We start from the raw sequence: 21,809 nt of genomic DNA, 5'->3' as shown, positions 1-21,809 counted from the left end.
TTGGGTTAAAAACATTGCTAGGGTACAATCTTGTCTCATATTGATTTTCTCTGTTTACTTTTTGGGGACATTGTTTTTTTCTCTCTCTCTCTCTCTCTCTCTCTCTCTCTCTCTCTCTCTCTCTCTCTCTCTCTCTCCCTCCCTCTCCCTCTCTCTCTCTCTCTCTCTCTCTCTCTCTCTCTCTCTCTCTCTCTCTCTCTCTCTCTCTCTCTCTCTCTCTCTCTCTCTCTCTCTCTCTCTCTCTCTCTCTCTCTCTCTCTCTCTCTCTCTCTCTCTCAATTTCAGAGTGTCAGACACAGGTGCTTTATTGGATAAGCAATAAAACATTTTTATATTGAATAAATTCATTTATTACTTAAATACATTAATCTGTGCTAAAGTTATGCTTTCAAGATATTTTCACTTAATATAAACATATAATTGAATTCAACTAAGTTAAAGTTTATAAAATAGTAAGAACAAGTAAAACAACGTCAATGTAGAGTAGTTAAGTTAGTAGAATATTTAGTAAAACTTTTCTGTTTACATTACTAAATACATTTAACTGTTTTGAACATCCAAATTTACAGTGCACATGAATGTTGAGTTATATACGATAGCAGTCTAATCATAATGATTTTACTGAATACCTAAAACCAGCTATTTATTTTACAAGAGGCTAATTAGGAAATCCTACTGGCTCCTGAAGTCTTTACTTTCACTCTCAGTTACAAAACAACCAAAGATTCACTTTAACATTTTGACAAAGAAGTGGCTGGCAAAAATTCCTGCTATTAAGATGACTATAAAGAGAAGCAATATCAAGCCACGCCGCACAATCAGCTGTGTAACTGTAAGAACATCTCCAACTATGGTGGCTGCATTCTCATCCTGGCTTGGAACCTTTTGGTCCTCCATAGTGCTCTCATTCTTTGGTATAGTGGAAGAAACTGTGACTTGTGTGCTGTTTGAGTCTAAATCGTTCAGAACATAACTTTAGTTAATAACAGTTACAATTGCCTTATGAAAAAAATGCAGTGTCGTGAGCACTATGGTAACACTATAGTACACTGTATTGTTACAGTGAATGTCAAGCATACACATGCAGTTGCAATCTAATGAATGAATTTAAGTTTTTAATTTGAATTAGTTTACTTATTTTAAATTCATTAGCAAAATACATTTGGTAAGGTATTTGTTAGCCTAACTGTTTCCTTACTGATTACCATGCATCATATTTGTTGGTAAAAATTGAGAGAAATAAAACAATATATATTAAAATTGTGTGTGTTTGTCTGCGTAATATTGTAGTATTAAAGTTATGATTAAAGAAAAAATAGTATTTCTGCGAGGCAAAATGTCCAAGATAAATGTGAGCAATGGTATACCATAATAAGATAATTATAATTAGAATTTTCACTATTAGTTTTTGCATGTGTACTTGCCTGATTTACAGTCTTCCATCTTGATTGTGTCTTGAACGTTGACTTGGACCCCAGATCTAATTTGAGCCTAAACAGAGACATTCAAGTACGACAAAATGGACATCATTGAATTAAACGTCACATTTGTGTTTTCAGTAACGCACCTGTTCTGCAGCCTTTTTCCAATCAAGCTTGTACAAATATACAAGGAAGAAACTAGCTTGAATGAACACACATAGTGTAAGTCCTGTCCAGAGTCCTGTTAAAAGAAACACCATGAACATTTTTGACGACCGAACCCTGAATTCCACGGTAATGGTTGCTTCTTACCTAAAATACCCATTTTTGCCGCAAATGTTAAGGCCACGCCAATGGGGAAACCAATGAAGTAGTGTCCCACCAGGTTACATAAAGCACCAACTTTTTGTTTTCCAACTCCTCGGATAACACCTCCACTCACTCCCTGTAGTCATTTTTACAGGTTTTTACAAATATATTTGTTAAAGTTGTCCAAAATGTGACATAATTGACGTAATTTTTTTTTCTCACCGCAACAGCGTCTGATATATGCAAGAAGACGAAAACAATCAAGACCTCAGAGGCTCTTTGCAAAATGTCTCTGATAAAAAAACGGAATATGCGTTGATGTTCAAAAAATGGGTTATTTCAAATTCAAAGGTATATCATGCATAGGCAAAACTCACTGTTCGGAAGTAAAAATGTAGCCAATTACCCTCTTGGCAAGGGTGATGCAAGTTCCAATTATAAAGGCCACTATGACTGAAATGAAAGAGATAAACAGAAATATTAATACATCATGTTAATGTACTGCTTCTCATTTAAATTTTCTGTTGTGCCCTCCAACACCAGGAAGAATTACACGCCTTCCACAACTCTCTACCCCCACCATAAAATGTCTCAAATTCCAAGTAAACATTTCCGCAAAAGATTTTATCCTTGTTAAAATTAACACTGACAGTGAGTGTGTCACTGCAATCCACTGGGTGAATTTTATTCTAGTATTTTATTCTAGTAACAATGTATTTTTTATTTTTCATATCAGACGCTTCTAAGCATTACATAGCGAGAAGCCTAATAGTAATCAGAGTAGTTAGATCTGAATAAAGGTTGCTTTGGCTGGTTACTTTCAAACAGTGATTTATTCCCATTATGGAACACAAAACTACATGCAGAAATTAGCAGTGTGTTTTTTTTAATCTATTGACTATCCTTATAGTTTAACAAATGGAAGCTAACAGTTATGATTTAAAATTTGCAAGGGCCAACCAGAAAAAAGGGGTTCTTACATGCACATATGATGGCAATTTTGCTAGACAGCTTGGCTGCCTCAGTGTTTCCTGCACCAAGAGAATTCCCAACTCGAACACTAGCAGCAGAAGCAATTCCCATTGGGAACTGCAAAGGGAAAATGTATATAATCACTTAGGGCTCATTCAGAATGACGTGACATTAATTATATCAAGGAGTTGTCAAAATGTTGAATGTTAAGCAGTTTTTTTAACCATGTGAGTGATCAAAAACGATAAATGCACTTGAAATAATCAACAAATCATACCTCTAAATTATGTGGATTGTCAGTAAAATATGGTTCACCCCATAGAAACCACATAAAAAACAGGGAATACTTATACAGCGCATTAATCTGGAAGTTTTTACCATTCCCAAAGCGCTTTACACTAGCATCCGTTTACATACCCATTCACATATTAATGGTGATGCTACCGTGCAAAGCACTGCCAAACCCCGCTGGGGGCAAATTAGGTTTCAGTGCCTTGCCCAAGGGCGATTTGATGGTGGGCAGCCATAATATGTAATCGAATACTTTACCCTTCGATCCCAGGATTACTTGAGCTATCTGGATTTTGGTGAACTGATAAGAATAGACTTTTGCAGAATAATTACTGCATTTCTGGCATTTATGTTAAACCAAGTTGAAAATTGGTTGGAATCAAAGTACGTACATCCTTTTGACAGGAATGTTATGTTATGTACAAGTGACTATGCTTTTTTCGTTTGGCCCCCTAAAATCTGGGATAGAAATGGCTGACGATGGTCGGAAGTCATCTCAAATGTACATAAATCCTCCCTATATCTAATTTCCATGCTGTTAAAGTTAAAGAACCTTAACTATATAATGATGACCCATTAACTTTTGGTAACACAATGGCAGCTGAAGTTAATTTGGTCTGTGCCAACTAAGTCAACTCTGTCGGAAACGTCACTAAACTATTGATACCATTAGGCAAATAAAAAATAGGAAAAACCTCCCACACATACATCACGAACCCCCCAACCCCTTCACTTTTTCTTTTTATAACATTACGTACCATGTAAGCTACAACAGTCAGCTGATAGGCAATGGACTGAGCTCCCAATTCTGTTTCACTAATTATACCAGCAATGAATCCTCCCACTTCAAAGAGCCACCATTCCAGACAAAGCATGAGCATGCTGGGAATGGCCAACTTGATGAAGGGTCCCCAATCTTGTAAACATTCACGTGACCAGCCTGTGGACCAAAAATCAGTCAGTGAACCAATTTTCAAAAAACATCGACACATCATCTTTACAAGACATTTCTTATGTTATGAAATCTATATGGGATCTATAAAGGACCTCCAATTAGTTCATGGGCGTCAAAGTGGAGGCCCGGGGGCCAAACCTGGCCGGCTGCATCAATTCGTGTGGCCCGGGAAAGTAAATCATGAGTGCCGACTTTCTGTTATAAGAATCAAAGTATAGATGTATATTAAATTTCCTGATTTTCCACCTTTGAAATCAATAATTGTAATTTTTGTAATACATTTTTGCTGTTTTTAGTTCAAAAATCATTTTGTAAAATCTAAAAAAAATATATAAAAAAGGCTAAAATAAACATTGTTTTAGATCTATAAAAAAAGGAATATTCGGGGCTTTTAATCTAGTTCTTTTAATACATTTATTTAAAAAAAAGATCTAAATATTATATCTAAAATGGTCCGGCCCACGTGAAAACAAGTTGACGTTAAGGTGAGTACTCAAATGTATTTTAATGAATAAATCCAGAAGGTAACCTCTTTATGTATATAATAAATAATCCATAGTAAACACTATCAAGGGAAATTATACTAATATGTGCGTCACTTTTCCACATTATTGAGTTACAGAGTGCCAACGTTTTTGTTAAAACATTACACATTGGATCGTCACCACATACACGTTGTGACTTGAAATGAATTGAGAGTGGAAAATGTGTAACAAAGAAAAAACTAATCATTCATTCATCATAACCTTTAAAGTGAGTGAGAGAGCAACTGACCTCCCCACGTGGCCTTGTGTAACCCCTTCCAGACAATATAAACAAATAAAACCACAGCCAACACATATTGTGAGATTGAATTAGCTGCAGCAGATCCACTTAAACAAAGACAAAATGAATAATTAAAACACAGCAGAAAAAAACTTCTTTTAAACATTTGCTAAATACTTTTTTTTCTACATCACACTTAACAAATGATCTAAAATCAGAAATAGCTTTCTTTGGCAGAATAATGGTTTTCTTTCACTGTATTGAAAAAGTTTAGACTTTGTTTTCCAATATGAAATTCCCAATAAATAAAAAAAAATAATCCAGCAAAACTTACGCCACTCCTAAATGCAGAACATGAAGAAAGACATAATTGGTAACAGCATTTAAAATGTTTCCAATTGCACCAGTTATGACTTGAGGCCAAATAATTCCCTGCAAAAAAAAAACCAACAAAATACATCAACACAGGTATTCATATACTTGCTATTTATACACATGATCAACTTTCATATCAATAATATTGTGTTGCTACCGAGTACCTGGTTCTGTAGGTATCTCCCGAGCAGCTGGTACATAAATGCCGCCTGAAGGGAGAAGTTATAATGTTACACATAAAATCAGACCATATTGTATGTAATCACGCTGTGTTCTACACCTAATAACATCTAGAATATGCATTCATTCATATTGACGACATGTGTCTTGTCATTATTAGGAGTCTTAAGGCAATGTATTCAATCATTGTGATATCAATGTTTGTATACCATGCACTCTAAAACAAAATGAACTCACTGGCAAAGCAGGCATGGCAAACTTCACATAACGTTGAGACAAACTACACAGTGCACAAAATAGATGTGAAATTAGGGTTTAAAACATGAAAACATTAATATCTTAATATCTACATAACCGTTCTTTTACTTTCTTTTTTTCTTTATATTATACCTGGGAAGTCCAATTCTTTCTTTTTGATGAATTACCTGGCAACCTCGAAGCCCTGTTTGGCTACAATTAAAAGTGGTTCTGTACAGATGAGAACAGCCCAGCAAGGAAAACAAGCCAATAGTAGAATCAGAACAGCCCTCTGAAGGATCACCCCAACACGCTTCAGATTTCCGCTCCCATAGGTCTAAACAAAAGACAGATGAGAATAAAAAAAATCAAAAAAGACGAAAAGAATACAAACCATTATGGTTGGTTGCTTGATAAAATGAAAGTATCATTTGGCACTTTTTTAAAATTAGACTCCCTACCTGAGATATGAGAGTATCACATGTTGATGACAACCCAGTTCCAATAGATAGACCAGTCACGTTAACCACCTACAGTTAAAGAGAATATGTCAATGAAATATAACCACAGAGATGCTCTGTCATCCCAGTTCAATTTTGGGTAAGGATGACCATAAAATATATACTTTTCAGTCCACTTCTCCCTCGTGTGCTCATCATATTTTCAGATATCGGTTTACATTTTCCCCATTGATTGCACCATCTGTCCCAATTACCCAGGTCAAAGAAAAATGCATTTTTTAGCTATAAATTCCACTTAAAATGTTTTATTTTTGCCCAAACTGACCATAATATATGAAAATAGTTTCATTCATTGATGTGTGCTTTATGATCAAAGAATATGGTACATGTTTTTTTTAAATTTCAGGTGTAACTGTTGCTTCCATTCCTGGAAAATTCACATGTGTAATGCTCTAAAAAGTAGGAATATGGTGTCAAAGCCATGAAAGTATTGATAGACAGAGCATTTTTAATGAAATGTTAACAATTTATGAGTTGGAAATGAGCTAAATTTAATGTCATATTCTAGATTTTTTTAGTATGCATATACTCTAAAGTAGTAAGTTGGGTTTTGCCTTCTAGACTGTCTTATATCTAATTTGGTTGGGCAGTTAAGTCCCTTACTTTTAGATAATGAGCACAAAAATTTACTTCAAGATGAGTATTATTCTACGAAATTCACAACTTAGTTGAAAACAGTCAAACTGTGCCTTTTGTGGACATAACCTGCAGTCGTCGGATAAAATGTACTTACAGCAATTGATAATGATACGGCTGCAAGTTCTGTTTTCCCCAGATGACCACAGAACACCATGCTGACAATACTGATCATGAAGATCATCATCTGGGAAATAATCTGGAGCAAAAAAACAAACACAAAACTTTCACTTGTTTCATCTTGTTTTTATTCAAAGGCATGATGATATCATAAAACACACAGCAGATAGCATTAGATGAGAACTTTCCAAAGTCTGGGGATCAACAAATGGCTTCGGGGAAGGAATGGTGGCAGTTTTAGCTGGGAAACCACGTGTGGGAAGGCAAATAAAAACTCTTTTATACAACCAATTAAATGATGTTTTTCAAATATAAGCCCAAACAATAGTGACTTCATCCATTAGGATAAAAAAATATTTGTATTTTTTGCCTTGGTGATGGTGCAGTGGTTCTTGGGTCCTACAGAAGCTCTTTGAGAATATTCTCATTATTATATATTTGAACGACTTGTAGTTGCCAGCCAATTGGAGGGAGATACAAAAACCTGCACCCACAGTGATCCTCGAGGAACAGTTTGCCCACCCATGATCCAAGTGATAAACAACCATTCGCACACTGATTCACACCTTCTGAAAATTTAGAGCTTTCATTCAACCAGGCATTCTTTTTGTATGGGTAGAAAACCCATACAGGTACAGAGAGAAAATGCAAATATAGTACTGCCATGCAAATTCCACCCTCAACTGTGCAGTATATATACCTCAACGCTACCTATTTTTCTTCAATCTATATATTAGTTTCTGCACTATTATGCACAATACTATTTATATTTATATCTACTTTCGAAAAATCACTAAAATTTGTTTGTACAACTGAGCAATGACATCAACAGCATTTATTCAGAATTTCACAAACCAAGATTCAAACTAAGACCATCTTGTCTTCCAGGGTAACACTCCTTGTGATGAACAGCATTTCATAGAAGGGAAATATTAACAACTCGGTATTACTGCAGCACAAAAAGAGGCCGTGACAAAAAGGAAAAAAATGCTAAGATAGGCTCCAGCACCCCCCGCGACCCAAGTGAATATAAGCAGTTGAGAAAATGAATGAATGAATGGCAACTATCAATCAATTTAGTTCTAAAATCAAACATACTGTTTATGTGACTCATGGAGTTACGTAAATATGAAAATAAAATTTAAATTTTTCCACCAGTAATTTTAAAACAAATAATATCATTTAATATTTGTCTCCATTTTCTTGTTTTGATCGACAATCGAGAAAAATAAAGCAAACTGATTATTTTAAAATATGACACAGTGTCCAAATGTAATATGCAATAAAAGAGAAATAATATCTGATGACTGTATACTAGATGAATATTTAAATACACCGTATAATTTTAAAGAGAACACATGAAGAAAAAAAAAAACAATCCAGCCTAATAGCTGAGCATCAAGGGTTACACACAAAAAAGCAGCAGGTGATGTATTTGTGTTTTTGGACTGACTTACCACTGGTCCAGCAAGTTTAAGAAGTTGAATCAGCTCAGTGCGAGTGTCGGCCGAGATGCAGTTTCGAATGCGTCTGGAAAAAGATTCACAACAAGACATTTCATCTGTATCTGGATAAACAGTCACAGAGTATTTCTTCATTTTGACATCCATGGTGATATAGAGTCCAGGGAGCACTTTTATTAACTTAAAAACTCTTCTGTGGTCTTTGAACGACCCGTTTCCACTGAAGTCATTGGAAGACTCAGCAGAAGAGGGCAAAGTCAGTTTTTAAATCAAACTTAACTTGAAACAAAGTGGCAATATTCCCTCCCTCTTCCTCCCCCTTGTCCCCCCCCGCTGTCTGATCTGGTGTTTGAGGCACGTGGATGGAACGCATAGTCTGAAGCATCTGTTCAAGGATAGTAACTCTTCTGCCTTCTTCACAGCTGATTATTAACAGGTCATTTTTCTCACACCAAATGAGCATTTAAAAAGGATGTTTTTTTTTGCTCATAATGTAGGTTTCAGTACAGTATACTTCAATACTTCTGGTGGGAAAACCAAATAGACTAAACCATCAAATTGAAAGTATATCAAGCAATTAGATGACCTTGAATAAGGGAGACGGATTTGTTTACTTATGGACAATTCAGTACACCAACCTCACTCTGTTTAACCAGTGTGACGTCTGTATATGTACTTTCCACATACTGGCATGGCTTTGCGTTTCTTTATCATGGAGGTAAAGTGAAGATGACAGTTGTGAAGCAGTTTGTCATCAAAAGGTTGACATTAAATGAATAATATAAATACATAATAAAGATTTTATTTCAATATTTCGAGTCAAAGGGCTGTCTGTTAAGGATCACTGACTTTTATGTATATAGTGACGATCTTATTTTGGTTAATATAAAACTTTCTGCAGAACATTGCAAGCACAAGTCACAGAAGGCAAATGCTGTAGAAAAAGAATGATCTGGTATTTGTTACATGAGTCAAAATCTGGATCAAAATGAGAATGTGTTGTTGCCAACAAAAAAAAGCATACTTTCACTCCTCCAGTTAGAAGCTGTCTCTCTGCACGTGTTTATTTACTGAGAGTAACCAAAACATGTAATTGATTTACAATAATTGTAAACCAACTTGTACCAAGTACAAAAGCTGACGGCACAGCCAAATTGTTCTTTATACTGAAATGTTCAAAGAATCATGAAGACGACACAATCTATAAGAATATAGAATAAAGTTGTACTTAAAAAAAAACTATTGAGAAATTGGGGTATCCAAGCTTTATAGCAGAAACGTGTACAAATTACCATCAAATATAGAATGAAATACCTACATTCACACATTAATTTTTTGAACCACTTATCCTCACAAGAGTCACAGGGGGTGCTAGAGCCTATTTGACCTAACTATGGCCACCAGCCAGGGGGAAAACCCTGAATCAGTGGTCAGCCAATCGCAGCTGAACAAGGAGACGGACATCCATTTACATTCACACTCATACCTGGGGCAATTTAGAGTGTAATTAGTTGTAATTGGACATAGGCTTTGTCATCATCATTGACTCGACAAAAAAGCCTAATTGTCATCATACCCAGCTGTTTATGCCGAAATTGGTAGTGCTTCTCCATAAGGTGCATTTTCCCCGCAAAAGACCCAAATAAGTGATAATTTCAGACTCGTAGGCATTCTGCCGTGATGGATACGTCACATCACCCTCCGAGCGGATCACTTACCTCTCACTGTCTCTTATTTACCTTCAGTTGGCCAGTAGTAGGCAGATCACCACCCAACGTCTTTTCATGTTACCTGAAGTTATTACTCGGAAGGGATTGTGTGTCGTGTTACCGCAAGTTTAGAGTCCTTAATGGATGTAGGGAGAAAAGTCACATTTTTAATTTTTTTTGTTTATGAAAATCAAACAACTGTAAATAACAGAAAAAGATAGACAAAGTGTTCCTAAAATTATGTTTTGAAATTGTGATTAAATGCAACAAGGGGTAAAAACATTTTAGAACTTACCCTATGTTGACCCTAAGGCACGGTTGTTTGGATTCAGACCACTGGGGCGCTGGCACTTGGGAATATTTACCCACTGTTCTTTGGAGAAGTTATCCAAATATTATCGAATACTGTTGAACACAACTCAGCCTCACAGTTCTGAGGTCAGAGGTTCGATCCCAGGTGGGTCCTCAGTGTGGAGTTTACATGTTCTCACACAGGCTTGTGCGGATCTGCGAGTGCTCCGGTTTCCTTCCACACCCTCGAAACATGCAGGGTAGGCTCGTTGAACACTCTAAATTGCTCCTTGGTATGAGTTTGAGCGTGAATGGTCGTTTGTCTCCTCGTGCCCTGCGATTGGCTGGCCACCGATTCAGAGTGTCCCCTGTTTGGTGCCCATAGTTATCTGGGCTAGGCTCCAGCACCCCCTGCAACCCTTGCGAGGATACTAAGCAGTTCAGAAAAGGATAGTTGGAGAACCAGTTAGAAACAAAACACAGCAAACAACCGACATGCATAACACTTTCACAGGTACATATTTTATTTGATTATTTATATATGTTTATATTTCTGGTAAACCATGCAAACATGTTGAATGTAGTATTTAGATATAACTTTTAGCTCAACAGATGACATTTATGTTTTGGTTTTAGTTATTAACTTTTCCCAAAGTTGTCATTTTCAATTGTTATTGATAGCATGATGTCATCCTTTGTTCTGTGTCAGGAATATTACATTTCGTGATGTAATACTTTGAAAAGCTTTGTGATCATTATTGGTAATCATTTCTGATGTTAGAGTTCTGCTAGGTTGATACTCTCTGATAGATAGAACACAGTAGAATATTGTGTGGAAGATTAATGTCATCACTATGATAGAGACTTCTTAATTTGGTGGTCAAGTTAAAAAAAGATTATTGAATATGAAACTGTAAGCAAGGGCTTTTGAGGTTGAGGAATCTTAGTTATAACCACATACGTGTCAAGGTAAATAATCAAATATCAGCGGCATTTTTTTTTTCAGTGATTTGAAGGTATGACCGACATGTTTCTTATGATGAGACAAACATATGAGGGAGTCAATGCAATCTAAAATGCTTTTAAACAATTTAATAGCCTTTTAGATTGTATTTGTGAATTTAATAAGTGGCATTTCAGTTGATGTGGGTGTGAGTCAAATACATCACTGTACTATAACCATTACTATTATTATACTTAACACTTTTTTACAATATTGCAGAGAGAAATACTGCAGTTTTGTTAATGAATGGGAATAACAAGTGGTATTATACAGCATATAATGTATAAAAATGCATTTCATGTTTACTTGGGCTATCCCTGTCTGATATTTAAGTGTTTTTTTTTCAAATCTATGCAACAAAATGAAAGCTCTTTCAAATACTAATACAAATTCATGTTATGTGAAATCTTGGTATGTTTTCTGTGTCTGTTTCAGAGCCTACAGTTACAGAAATCTACTGGTCTTCTCTTGGTTAGTTTTAATAAAACAGGCTTGTCTCTTCAAGACATAATCTACATATATCAGTCAAAATGTGGTCTGGCTCTAGCTTCGAAAAGGCAAGTATAGAAAGACGTCGCATTAACGAGCAAGAAAGAAAAGAGAGGATCTTTAATGATAAACTCCGAACCATTGGGGTCGACAAACAAGGCCTGGAGAAGCAGCTTGATGACCACAAAAAAATAAATGATGCCGAAAAACTGGAGCAGAGCTCTTTTGAGGCCACATTTTTATATAATAGCAGGCAAGCATACCTTCTTCATGTCAAAGAAGAAAAGGAGAAACGTGCACAGGAAAAGAGCAGTTTCAAGGAACAATATCAGCGTGTCATTCAGGAGCGATTGAACCGAGATGACTCTGAAGAACCACTTGAGAACATGATGCCCCCTGGAATGGCAGGTGAGGACCCGGGAAGTGAAAACCGAACGCAAAGGCAAAAAGAACAGCTCAGAGAATGGCTACTCCAGCAACAGACGGAACTAGCCGAAAAGAAAGAACAACAACGGATGGAAAAGATGAACCATGACAAATTCAGAGTGCATATCGACAACGTAGCAATGCAACTGGAACACATTGAGATGGAGAAAAGAAAACAAAATGCTGTGGAAATGAATGAGTTCAATCAGGCCATGGCTGTAGAGAAGGAACGTCATGAACGGGAAGTCAAAGAAGACCCCAGGGAGATTCGCCCTAGTCAGGCTGGCGTACCTGGAATTCTCCACAGCTACGATAGAAGGCCACGTCCCGAGAGCTACCAACAAATGCACAAGTTCTGGAATCTTCAAGTTCAAGAGAAGACGATGACAGAAATAGAGGGACTCAAAGATAAGCAACAATACGCTCGGTGGTGCGCCAACGCGGCCCGTACTGCGACAATTATACAGAGGCAGCAGGAACGACAGAAGAAGGAGTTGCGCCAAGAACTGGACTACGATAATGGCATTACCGCTGAATACGAAAAACGCAACAGACCTGATATTAAAAGAGGACGTATTGATGAAAGCTTCTTTGCCAAGTTCAACACTTGCAGCCGTTGAAACTACCCCGAAATTAGAGGAGTTATTCAGACTATGTGGATTAAGCAATTCCCTTACAATGTAATCTGATCAAAAAAGTTTCAAATGTATCAAATGAAACTAAACTATCATATCTGTATGTCGTCCAGTCTTTTTTACCCACAATCAATAATTTCCTACCTTCTTGTTTATTCTGAAGTGATAAATGCCACAGGTTTCTAATGTATTTCACAACAGTCAGCCTGAAAAATACATATATGCCAAATTCATTATTTCTCATCACAATTCATTCACAAATTGATGTACCCAATTGTGAAAAAAAAAGTTTGGCTGGCAAACAATATATGGTGTCCCCCGCCTGGTGTCCATAGTTGGCTGGGATAGGCTCCAGCACTCCCCACAACTCCGAGGATAAGAAATATGGAAAATGAACAAATGGGAAAAAAGTGAAATATGATTACTCCTGTAGGGACCCAAATGCTAGTTTTTGAAAGTATTGCCTTCAATGAAAGCCCTCAAATTTAAATGTTTCACCTATAATGACAGAATGAAGTATGAATTGATCAAGATTATGCACTTAAGTTCAAGAAACCTATTCAAATCCGAAGTATAAATTGCTTTTAAATGTACATAATAGTGAATTTCCCAAAGAACACCCTCTCAGAATAGATGTATTTCCCTCCATATTTGGCAGAAAGTGTTTTCAATAAATCGTACAAAGGTTTGAAGCACACATCTAGTCAGAGTTGAACTTATTACGCCAACTTTGTGGGAGGTTTACCCCAAGTTCAAAAAGCAAACTACATGAAGACGTGCATGGGGAAGTGTGGCGTATGGAAAAAGAAGGAATTTCAAACCCATCCAAAAACATTAATTTCAGATGAATGTAGAGAATGAATGGGAAAATGTTCGTGAACAAAACTTGGCATTATCAGATCAACAGCATTTATTTTGTTTAGAGAAAATCTACATAAAAGGAAATAAATATTTCATTGTATTCCACTTACATGTTGCTTTTTACTCCAGGAGACAATGTTTGCCTGCTTCTAATGAATGTATCAAAACACTCAGGGTTGATCTGTGACCGGGGAACTCCTCACACACACTGTGGATAACAGTGCTGAAGGCACGCACCCTTTCCATTAGGGCCTGGGTAGCAGCGTCCACTGATTGACTAGATGAGGATGAGGGGCGGTACTTTCCATCAACTACCTCTTGAAGTTTCTTAGCCTTGCTCTGAAATTCTAAAAGATGAGCTTGATCCTGGAAAAGAGGTAGAAAAGCGAGGTGTGAATGGGATGATTTCACTAGTTTGAATGTAGCCAAATAGCTCAATCAATGTTAATGTTGTAATGAAGATAACAAAAAATAAAGTAATGCAATGTTCCAGAATTGAGCTTAAAAACATTTTATATTATTAATTGTTATTTTATATTACTATTAAACTTTCATAGTATATATATATATATATATATATATATATATATATATATATATATATATATATATATATATATATATATATATATATATATATATATATATATATATATATATATATATATATATATATATATATATATATATATATATATATATATATATATATATATATATATATATATATATATATATATATATATATATATATATATATATATATATATATATATATATATATATATATATATATATATATATATATATATATATATATATATATATATATATATATATATATATATATACTTCAGCCGCACATTTGAAGCCGCTGTCCTACATAAAAATATTTAAGAAAAAAAATCTTATTTCATGCAAAACTGTCAATATGGATCTGAATTGGTCGACATGAAAAGCAGCCTCTTGAAACATAATAGACAAAGACTCACATATTTGAGAGTTAAGATACAGAATTTGTTTACTACTTTGAATCAATTTTTAAACCCTCAATAGTGAAAACAGTAGTAGGAGCAATACCATGGCTTTGACATCCTGCATGTTTGCTATATCGGTGTCAAGGACATCACTGGTGGCTGACAAGTCCACCAGCTGCTGTTTCTCATGTGCAATGGTGTTGCTCAGTTTCACCTGGCTCTCCTGCAGTTCATTTATCTCTTGGTCCCACTCTTTTATCATCTAAAATCACAATATGCCTGGCAGTTAAAAATGAGTAATGTATAGCTCCAGACATTCATTTCCAACACCACTTATCCAGTTTTCTAGGGTACTGGAGCCATTCTCTGTTGACAACAGGTTAAACAAAGACTACAAACTCATGTGGCAGCCTGTCAATTATATTCACATAATCAATGAGTGGAAAATGAACCCACATTTGAAAAAGAAGAGAAGAAATTGAAAAAAAACCTTTTGTGTTTCCCTTAATTTGCGGCGCAAGCCATCATTCATGAGCTTCAGCTCGCCCTTCGTAACACGCTTCCTATTGCTACGGGCCAGGGCATTCTGGCGCTCGATCATGTTTCCTCTCTTTTCCACAAGTGCAACACTCTCTCTAACGAGTTGCTCTTGCTGCTTCATCAGCTGATTGAGTTGCCGCTGTTAGGGAACATAAAATACAAAGCAAAAATTTAAAAAAAAGAACACACATCCACATAGAAACAGAAAAAACCCCAACAATTAAAATCCCAATTTATAGATTGATAGAAGAACCAATGCATGAACCTCCATACGATGAATGTCATCCTTCATCATTTGAATATCTTCTTGACCCTCTTCCACAACTGAAAGAGTTTCTTTCATAAGGTGTGTCTTCTTTTCCCACAGCATGATCTGTCGCCTGTCAAATAACATACATTTAAGTTTAATTGGTGGCTAAACAGACAGAGATATTAGTTAAGGAAATTAAGGAAATAGGCAAGTTTATATCTAACAACTAACTCAGCCTCCAATAAATTGTTGAGAAGTTTTTCCTTTTCGCACTGGGTCTTCTCCAGTTTCATCTCCATCTCTATAGAATCCCGCTCAGCCTCCTAAAGAGTATAATGACGCATTAACATTGAAAAGTACTAATTTGACGGTTCATGAAAGGGCTTGCCTTAAGTTTGTGAAGGAAGTCTGCCTCTATGACAGCATTGTCCTGCTCCAGAGCATCTTGCAACTGAGTATTCTTGCTCAGAAGAGTGTTGAGCTTCGTTAGGTCTCTTTGAAGTGTCTTCTTGCTCTTCTCCAAATCATTCTTCTCACCGTGCATAACTTCTAGTTGGCCTGGTGGGATAAAAGGGAATATTACCCCTCAACCAATATAGTTACGAATTTTCCAATTTAATTTGATTTGGTAGAATATTTATCATACAATATGTCACATACGCTCCAGATGAACCTTCTTTTGACAGATTGCTGTGTACTTTGCCTGAAGTTTGTTGTAGTCTTCATTGTGTTCCTGAATTTCAAAAGCCAGTCCTACAAGTGTTTCCTGATTCTTTAACCACAGTTGCTGATCATTCTTGATTTTTTCAGTTATTTCCTCAGTTTCAGTCTTGATTGCCTTTAATTTGATTTGCAGGGGGCCAAGATCTTCATGCTGGGAAACAAGCAGAGCACATTTTAAATTGAAATCCTAATCAAAAGTATATATATTTAGTCTTCTATTCAATTGAACAACATTCATTCATTCATTTTCTGTACCACTTATCCTTATAAGGATCCTAGGGAGTGCTAGAGTCTATCCCTGAATTGGTAGCTAGCCAATTTCAGGGCAGGGACAACCACTAATGCTCACCCTCATACCGAGTGGCAATTCAGTGTTGAACCAGCCTACACTTGTGTCGTTTAATTTTGTGCTTTAGTTAAAAAAATATCAATATTGGCAATTTGTATTTGAAATCAGTGGTAAATTGTATATATCACTCTCGTTGAACTTTCAGTAATTGCATTCCTAAGGAAAGGATTGAATTGAGAATGATTTAAAGGTCTGTTAATAGTGAAGAATATTTACAAAAATTTAATTTTTTTCCATAATTGAAAAAAGGTAAACATTAATTTAGAAAGAAACATGTATATATACAAATAAAAATACTTAATGTGAATCCTTACCCCAGTGCGAGCTGCAATAAGATCAATTTTTTGGTTGTAGTTTGCAATAGCAATCTCTTTCTGTGTGATAAGTACATCCATGGAAGAACTTTCATCTTGAGTGGATGCAATCAGATTGTTGTACTTTGCAATTTCATCTTCAAGTTCCTGCTGAGATCGGGCCAAGTGTGCCAGTTTCTCACTGATCACTCTGCTTTCCACTGTAGCCGCCATTTCCTCACTCTCCAAAAGCCACAACTGATAGACCTAAAAGGAGAGAAAGAATTTTCATGTCATGTTTTTCTGCATCTTAAATGTGAACTAAATTTTTTTTCTTCTGTACAGTAGTAAGGGAGCCTGAATGATTTATAGGATTGATATATAATAACAGTCTCATACACTGCATATTAAAGACATGATTTTAAAATCTTTATTTAATAGTGTTTTAATGTTAATGTGTGCAATAAATGTAATTTTACTGACCACTTACAATATTGTTTGAAATGTGAATTACATAATTATAGCAATACAGTACCAGAATATATAATTAAGAGAATAAAACACAATTTTGGGGAGAGAAAATAATATAAATAAATAAATAAAATTCTAAAATGCCCTATGTAGTAGTATCTACACTTGGTGGTTACTAAAGAGTGAGATCATACCAGTGTAGCCTAAGAACAAAAGCGACGCTTAGTGGTCAAAAATAGTACATCCATTCAGTACCCGGAGAAAATCCACGCAAGTCCAGGGAGAGCATGCAAACTCCACACAGGTTGCCCAACCTGGATTTGAACCCAGGACCTTTCGCGGCTGGGTAGTATGGAAGATGAATGAATGTTTTTCAACCCACTGACAGATTTTAAGTAAGAAATCAAATGAAATTTGTGGCAGCAAAATACGGTATTCTTTAAAGCCAAATTCAGTGATTGTCTTTCTGCCTTATTTATAAAGCAAAATAAATTTCAATCTTCTAAAGCTCCTGAGTTTCTCTTCAATTTGGCTTCCATATCCTCCTTAACCGCTTGGACTATTCTAGAAATGGCATTTATGTAGGAACTAATCATGTGAATTGCAATGCGTATATTCCATAGCACTTATACCATCAAGACTTTTTGAAAGTGTACCTTCTCCTTCTTGAGGGTTAATTTTTCGTTGATAAGTCGCTGATAGTACTGAGCAGCCTTGTTGTCGATGAGCTTCTGCAACATTTGGGTCATGACACAGTTTTCCAACTCTAGATGCCTGTCTTTGTTTTTTTCCAGCTTTTGTCTTTGATCATTCACTTCAACCTGGCAAGTATTGCACTCCTAAAGAAATAGAAGGAAAAAAACGGGTGTTTATTATTTTTTGGTCTACCAAGTCACACAGTAGCTGCCTCATCAGAAATCTATTGTCAACCTTAGTGAGTTCTGCGAGGGTCTGCTCTGTCTGCTCAAGAGCACGGACATAGGTGATGTATTGGGCCTGCACATTTTCATGCAGGGTCTCCTTCTGACTGATCCTATTTTTGGTGACATCGCAGTCCATCTGAGCAAAGTTGTACAGCATGGTTACCGTCTCACTTTCTTCTTGTAGCTGAGAGATTGATTTCTTGAAGCTTTCAATCTGTTTGTCCAGCACAATCAATTGGTGTTCAGACAACCTGTGGAAAACATGTAGTCAAATGAGAAATTGATGTACAGGTACATTTTTCTGTTATGTTAATAGTTCTGTGTTTTTCATTATTTTTTTCTTCAATTGGATTGGATTGGATTGGATTGTTACATTTAGCTATGAAAGAAAGTTGTATTTTATCACTGTCCTTCACAGTGAATTGCAGAAGAATATATTTCCAAACTTCGCACCGATTAGCCTCTTGAATTGCACGGAAGTCTTCATCACGTCTTCTCAAATCGACTAGACTTTTGTTCCACTGCTGTAACAGCTGTTTCTGGGATATCTCTAGAGTGGCCATTTGTACTTCTGCCTAAATATAAACATACACATACATAAATCGATCAATAAAACAAAAAGCATCACCAAATTTTGACAGTATAAAAGATTAATTTCAGCAGTTAAACTGTTCATGGTCAATCTAAATCTTCAGCAAAGCATTTGTGAAGCATCAACACATTTGTACAGTATGTGTCCTACTGAGTCAGTATTTTACAATCAGTTTACAGTTGTAGGTATCTTAATGAATTGTATACCTCAGAAAGAACCTCTTTGGTTGCCGCTGTTGTTGCTGCCTGGGCCTTGGTCTGGGCATCATACATATCCCTCTGTTGAGTGAGTTTCTCCAAAGTTTTCGTGAGGCGGTCAACATATAAATCCTGTTTGGTTTAGTAGTTAAAGTAAAAAAAAAACTCAAATAAATAATCAATACTGATAGTGGAGGAACATATTTTGCATTGTCTTTTAACCTGCTTGAGTTTCTCTTCTTCAACTTGAGAGTTCTTAGCTGCTGTTTGGCGTGTAAAATCCTTCATGGCTTTTGCATTAAAATGAAGATCTTCACTGACTTGTTGTGTAAAGATGAGTTGTGAGCTCAATTTGTCTAGCTCAGTTTGTAGGTTGGATACTATGGATAGGAAAATACATGTTTTAAACTTATTTTAAAGAGGATTTGATCATTAATGCTGTGGTGAATGCAGAGTACAAAGTTCTCCAGGGTTTCTTTTCCATGTGTACTCTTTTATCCATCAACTGCTTTCTGTCATTCTGTCACATTTGGGAGAAGTGATTGGGAAGACAAATCATAGCATCTTACTATTGGTTTTGGTCTTGTCGTGCTGGCTGATATTGTTGGAATGGCAAATCTTTATTGCCTCAAGCTTATCTCGCATCTCACGATGTTGGACTTCTGCCAACACCTTGGTCTCTTCTTGGGCATCTTGTCGTAGCTGGAGTCTTTTCACTCTTTCTTGTTCCCTGTATAACTGCACGTACATCTCCTCTGTTTTGCTTGCCTCAGCCTTCTCAAGTCCCACCTGGACAGGTAGCAGAAAACACACTTACAGCAGACTGTAAAGATCTCATGGGTTCAGGACATTATTAACTGGATATGCAGGTGAACTATACAATATCTGCTTAAGGCTCAGCAGATTTACTTTTGTCTTTGCGTACAGAATACAATATATGCCAACCTCTTCCGTTAGATCCAGTGTGAGTCTATCCAGCTCCTTAATGAGCTGATTCTTCAGTGCAGCTTGCTGCTTTGCAACAAGGGGCTGTCAACAGATCCAACATGAAAAATGCAAAAAGAAATCTAAATGGAAATCAATCTCAGTTCAGTAGTATTCCCCATTTTTTTCTGCCATATTAGAACTTAACAGTATTTGTCTATATATTAAAAAAAAAGCTACAAACATGTTCAGGGTCAAGAACAAGGAATTCCTCCTCATCCTCAGACAGCGGTTCTTCCTCGGTGTCTTCTGAGGAGTGGTCTTGTGATCCAACTGGCAAAATATTGGCCATCTCTAAAACAAGCAAACAAAGAAATAATTGCAAACATTGCCGATATTGTATTGTATTATTTAAAATACTGCAGTGATTATTTGGACAGATCTCAGTTGTACTTGCAGCATACAGTATTCTAAGTAGGTAACATACTGGAATTAAGCAAATGTTATTCATTCATTCATTCATGTTCAGAACTGCTTTATCCTCTCTAGGGTCGCGGGGGTGCTGGAGCCCATCCCAGCTACTCCGGGACAGAGGCGGGTGACGCCCCGAATCGGTGGCCAGCCAATTGCAGGGCACGAGGAGACAGAAAACCATTCACGCTCACACTCATGCCTCGGGGCAATTTAAAGTGTCCAATCCGCCGACCATGCACATTTTTGCAATGTGAAAGGAAACTGGAGTACCCAGAGAAAACCCACGCGAGCCCAGGGAGAACATGCAAACTCCACAAAGGTGGACCGACCTGGATTTGAACCCAGGACCGGAGAGCTGTGAGGTCGCCGTGCAAACCACTCGGGCCCCCAAGCAAATGTAATATTGAAAAATGACAAATAACAAAAAATGAAAGTTGTATAAACAGACCAGCATTTGTTGTTTCAGCAGGATCTCCATTAGCACCAGAGTTACCAGCCTGAGACTGTAGGCCCTCATCCACAGGTTTTGATCCCATCTAAATTATTAAAATTCAATAAATGATCTTCAGACATTCTCTCTCTTGACACTTTAACACAAGAGTTTCAAACTCGGGTTGTTTTTTAAAACTAAAAGCAAAAAAAATGGATAAGAAATTGCAATCCTTTATATAAAGAGAAGAAAAACAGGAATAATATTATGCATCTATATTGTTCATCTGAATTTGATCCTAAAAAAGAAAGTCCGCACTTATGATTTACTTAATCTGGCCGAACAAAATGATTGCCAGAATGTGCTTTAACACACGTGTATGTATACCTACCTGTTGGTGAGCTGGATCTGCTTCAACTTCATTGGCTTCCGGTTCATTTTCATTCCCCAGCTCAGGTTGCTCCCCAACGGCTTCACTCCCCGTGACTGCTTTCTCTCCTGCGCCCTCCATCGAAACTGCACAAACAGCAATAAAACCACAGCATTAATTTGTTTGGTTAACACGCAACGATTGATTATTTAGACCCCGTGTGCAAATTCAAATCGGGAGGGTGGTTCCGATAGCATGAGCAGTTTTGACATAGCAATTCAAACCTCTAAATTTGATCAAATTAAAACCAGTAGCAACCACCTGACGGGGAAATGTATACCGATCTTTTACATATTGAGATGTGGATTTAAAATTGATTTGACGACTTACCTGCACGTGTTAGTTCACCAGAAGTCCTTCAATTGCATCTCAATGTGCGGATACAGCTGGTTGCCTAGCAACGCCAAACTTCCGCTGAATTTCCGTGTTAACCCACCTGCCTATGGAGCGGCCGTATTGGCAGGAGCGACATATCAAATAAAGGCAAAACTTGGATATTGAAATCAAATCGGGAGTTGTACATTAAGCAAAAAGCCGCCACATTATGGTAGTTTATATCCTACAATATCCATTTCTG

The 21,809-nt window shown here is 36.6% G+C and overlaps 3 protein-coding genes across 3 annotated transcripts; 1 reads left to right on the top strand and 2 right to left on the bottom strand.

Annotated features, from left to right (window-relative positions):
* Window positions 1–287: 287 nt before the first annotated feature.
* Window positions 288–8,508, bottom strand: LOC144198670 (multidrug and toxin extrusion protein 1-like). The gene is made up of 16 exons (XM_077719799.1): window positions 8,240–8,508; window positions 6,760–6,861; window positions 5,967–6,035; window positions 5,694–5,842; window positions 5,506–5,548; window positions 5,253–5,297; window positions 5,048–5,145; window positions 4,723–4,820; window positions 3,752–3,933; window positions 2,711–2,819; window positions 2,108–2,183; window positions 1,953–2,022; window positions 1,734–1,866; window positions 1,568–1,662; window positions 1,425–1,491; window positions 288–953 (listed from the first exon to the last, which is right to left on the bottom strand). Exons 1-16 carry the CDS (start codon window positions 8,390–8,392, stop codon window positions 727–729), a joined length of 1,716 nt encoding a protein of 571 aa, XP_077575925.1. The 5' UTR covers window positions 8,393–8,508; the 3' UTR covers window positions 288–726.
* Window positions 8,509–11,019: 2,511 nt separating this feature from the next.
* LOC144197945 (RIB43A-like with coiled-coils protein 2) lies at window positions 11,020–12,901 on the top strand. The gene is made up of 2 exons (XM_077718693.1): window positions 11,020–11,214; window positions 11,684–12,901. Exon 2 carries the CDS (start codon window positions 11,779–11,781, stop codon window positions 12,781–12,783), a length of 1,005 nt encoding a protein of 334 aa, XP_077574819.1. The 5' UTR covers window positions 11,020–11,214; window positions 11,684–11,778; the 3' UTR covers window positions 12,784–12,901.
* A 783-nt stretch (window positions 12,902–13,684) lies between these two features.
* Window positions 13,685–21,699, bottom strand: LOC144197944 (coiled-coil domain-containing protein 40-like). The gene is made up of 19 exons (XM_077718690.1): window positions 21,563–21,699; window positions 21,194–21,318; window positions 20,821–20,908; window positions 20,143–20,252; window positions 19,920–20,003; window positions 19,544–19,763; window positions 19,197–19,354; window positions 18,984–19,106; window positions 18,639–18,760; window positions 18,193–18,436; window positions 17,919–18,101; window positions 16,813–17,058; window positions 16,087–16,300; window positions 15,815–15,984; window positions 15,658–15,749; window positions 15,442–15,556; window positions 15,127–15,315; window positions 14,740–14,898; window positions 13,685–14,025 (listed from the first exon to the last, which is right to left on the bottom strand). Exons 2-19 carry the CDS (start codon window positions 21,311–21,313, stop codon window positions 13,780–13,782), a joined length of 2,883 nt encoding a protein of 960 aa, XP_077574816.1. The 5' UTR covers window positions 21,314–21,318; window positions 21,563–21,699; the 3' UTR covers window positions 13,685–13,779.
* Window positions 21,700–21,809: the final 110 nt, after the last annotated feature.

Source organism: Stigmatopora nigra, chromosome 6 (assembly GCF_051989575.1).
Source record: "Stigmatopora nigra isolate UIUO_SnigA chromosome 6, RoL_Snig_1.1, whole genome shotgun sequence".
NCBI classification, from domain to species: domain Eukaryota; kingdom Metazoa; phylum Chordata; class Actinopteri; order Syngnathiformes; family Syngnathidae; genus Stigmatopora; species Stigmatopora nigra.
Note: the sequence above shows the minus strand (reverse complement) of the source record. Positions and strands in the feature narration are given on the sequence as shown.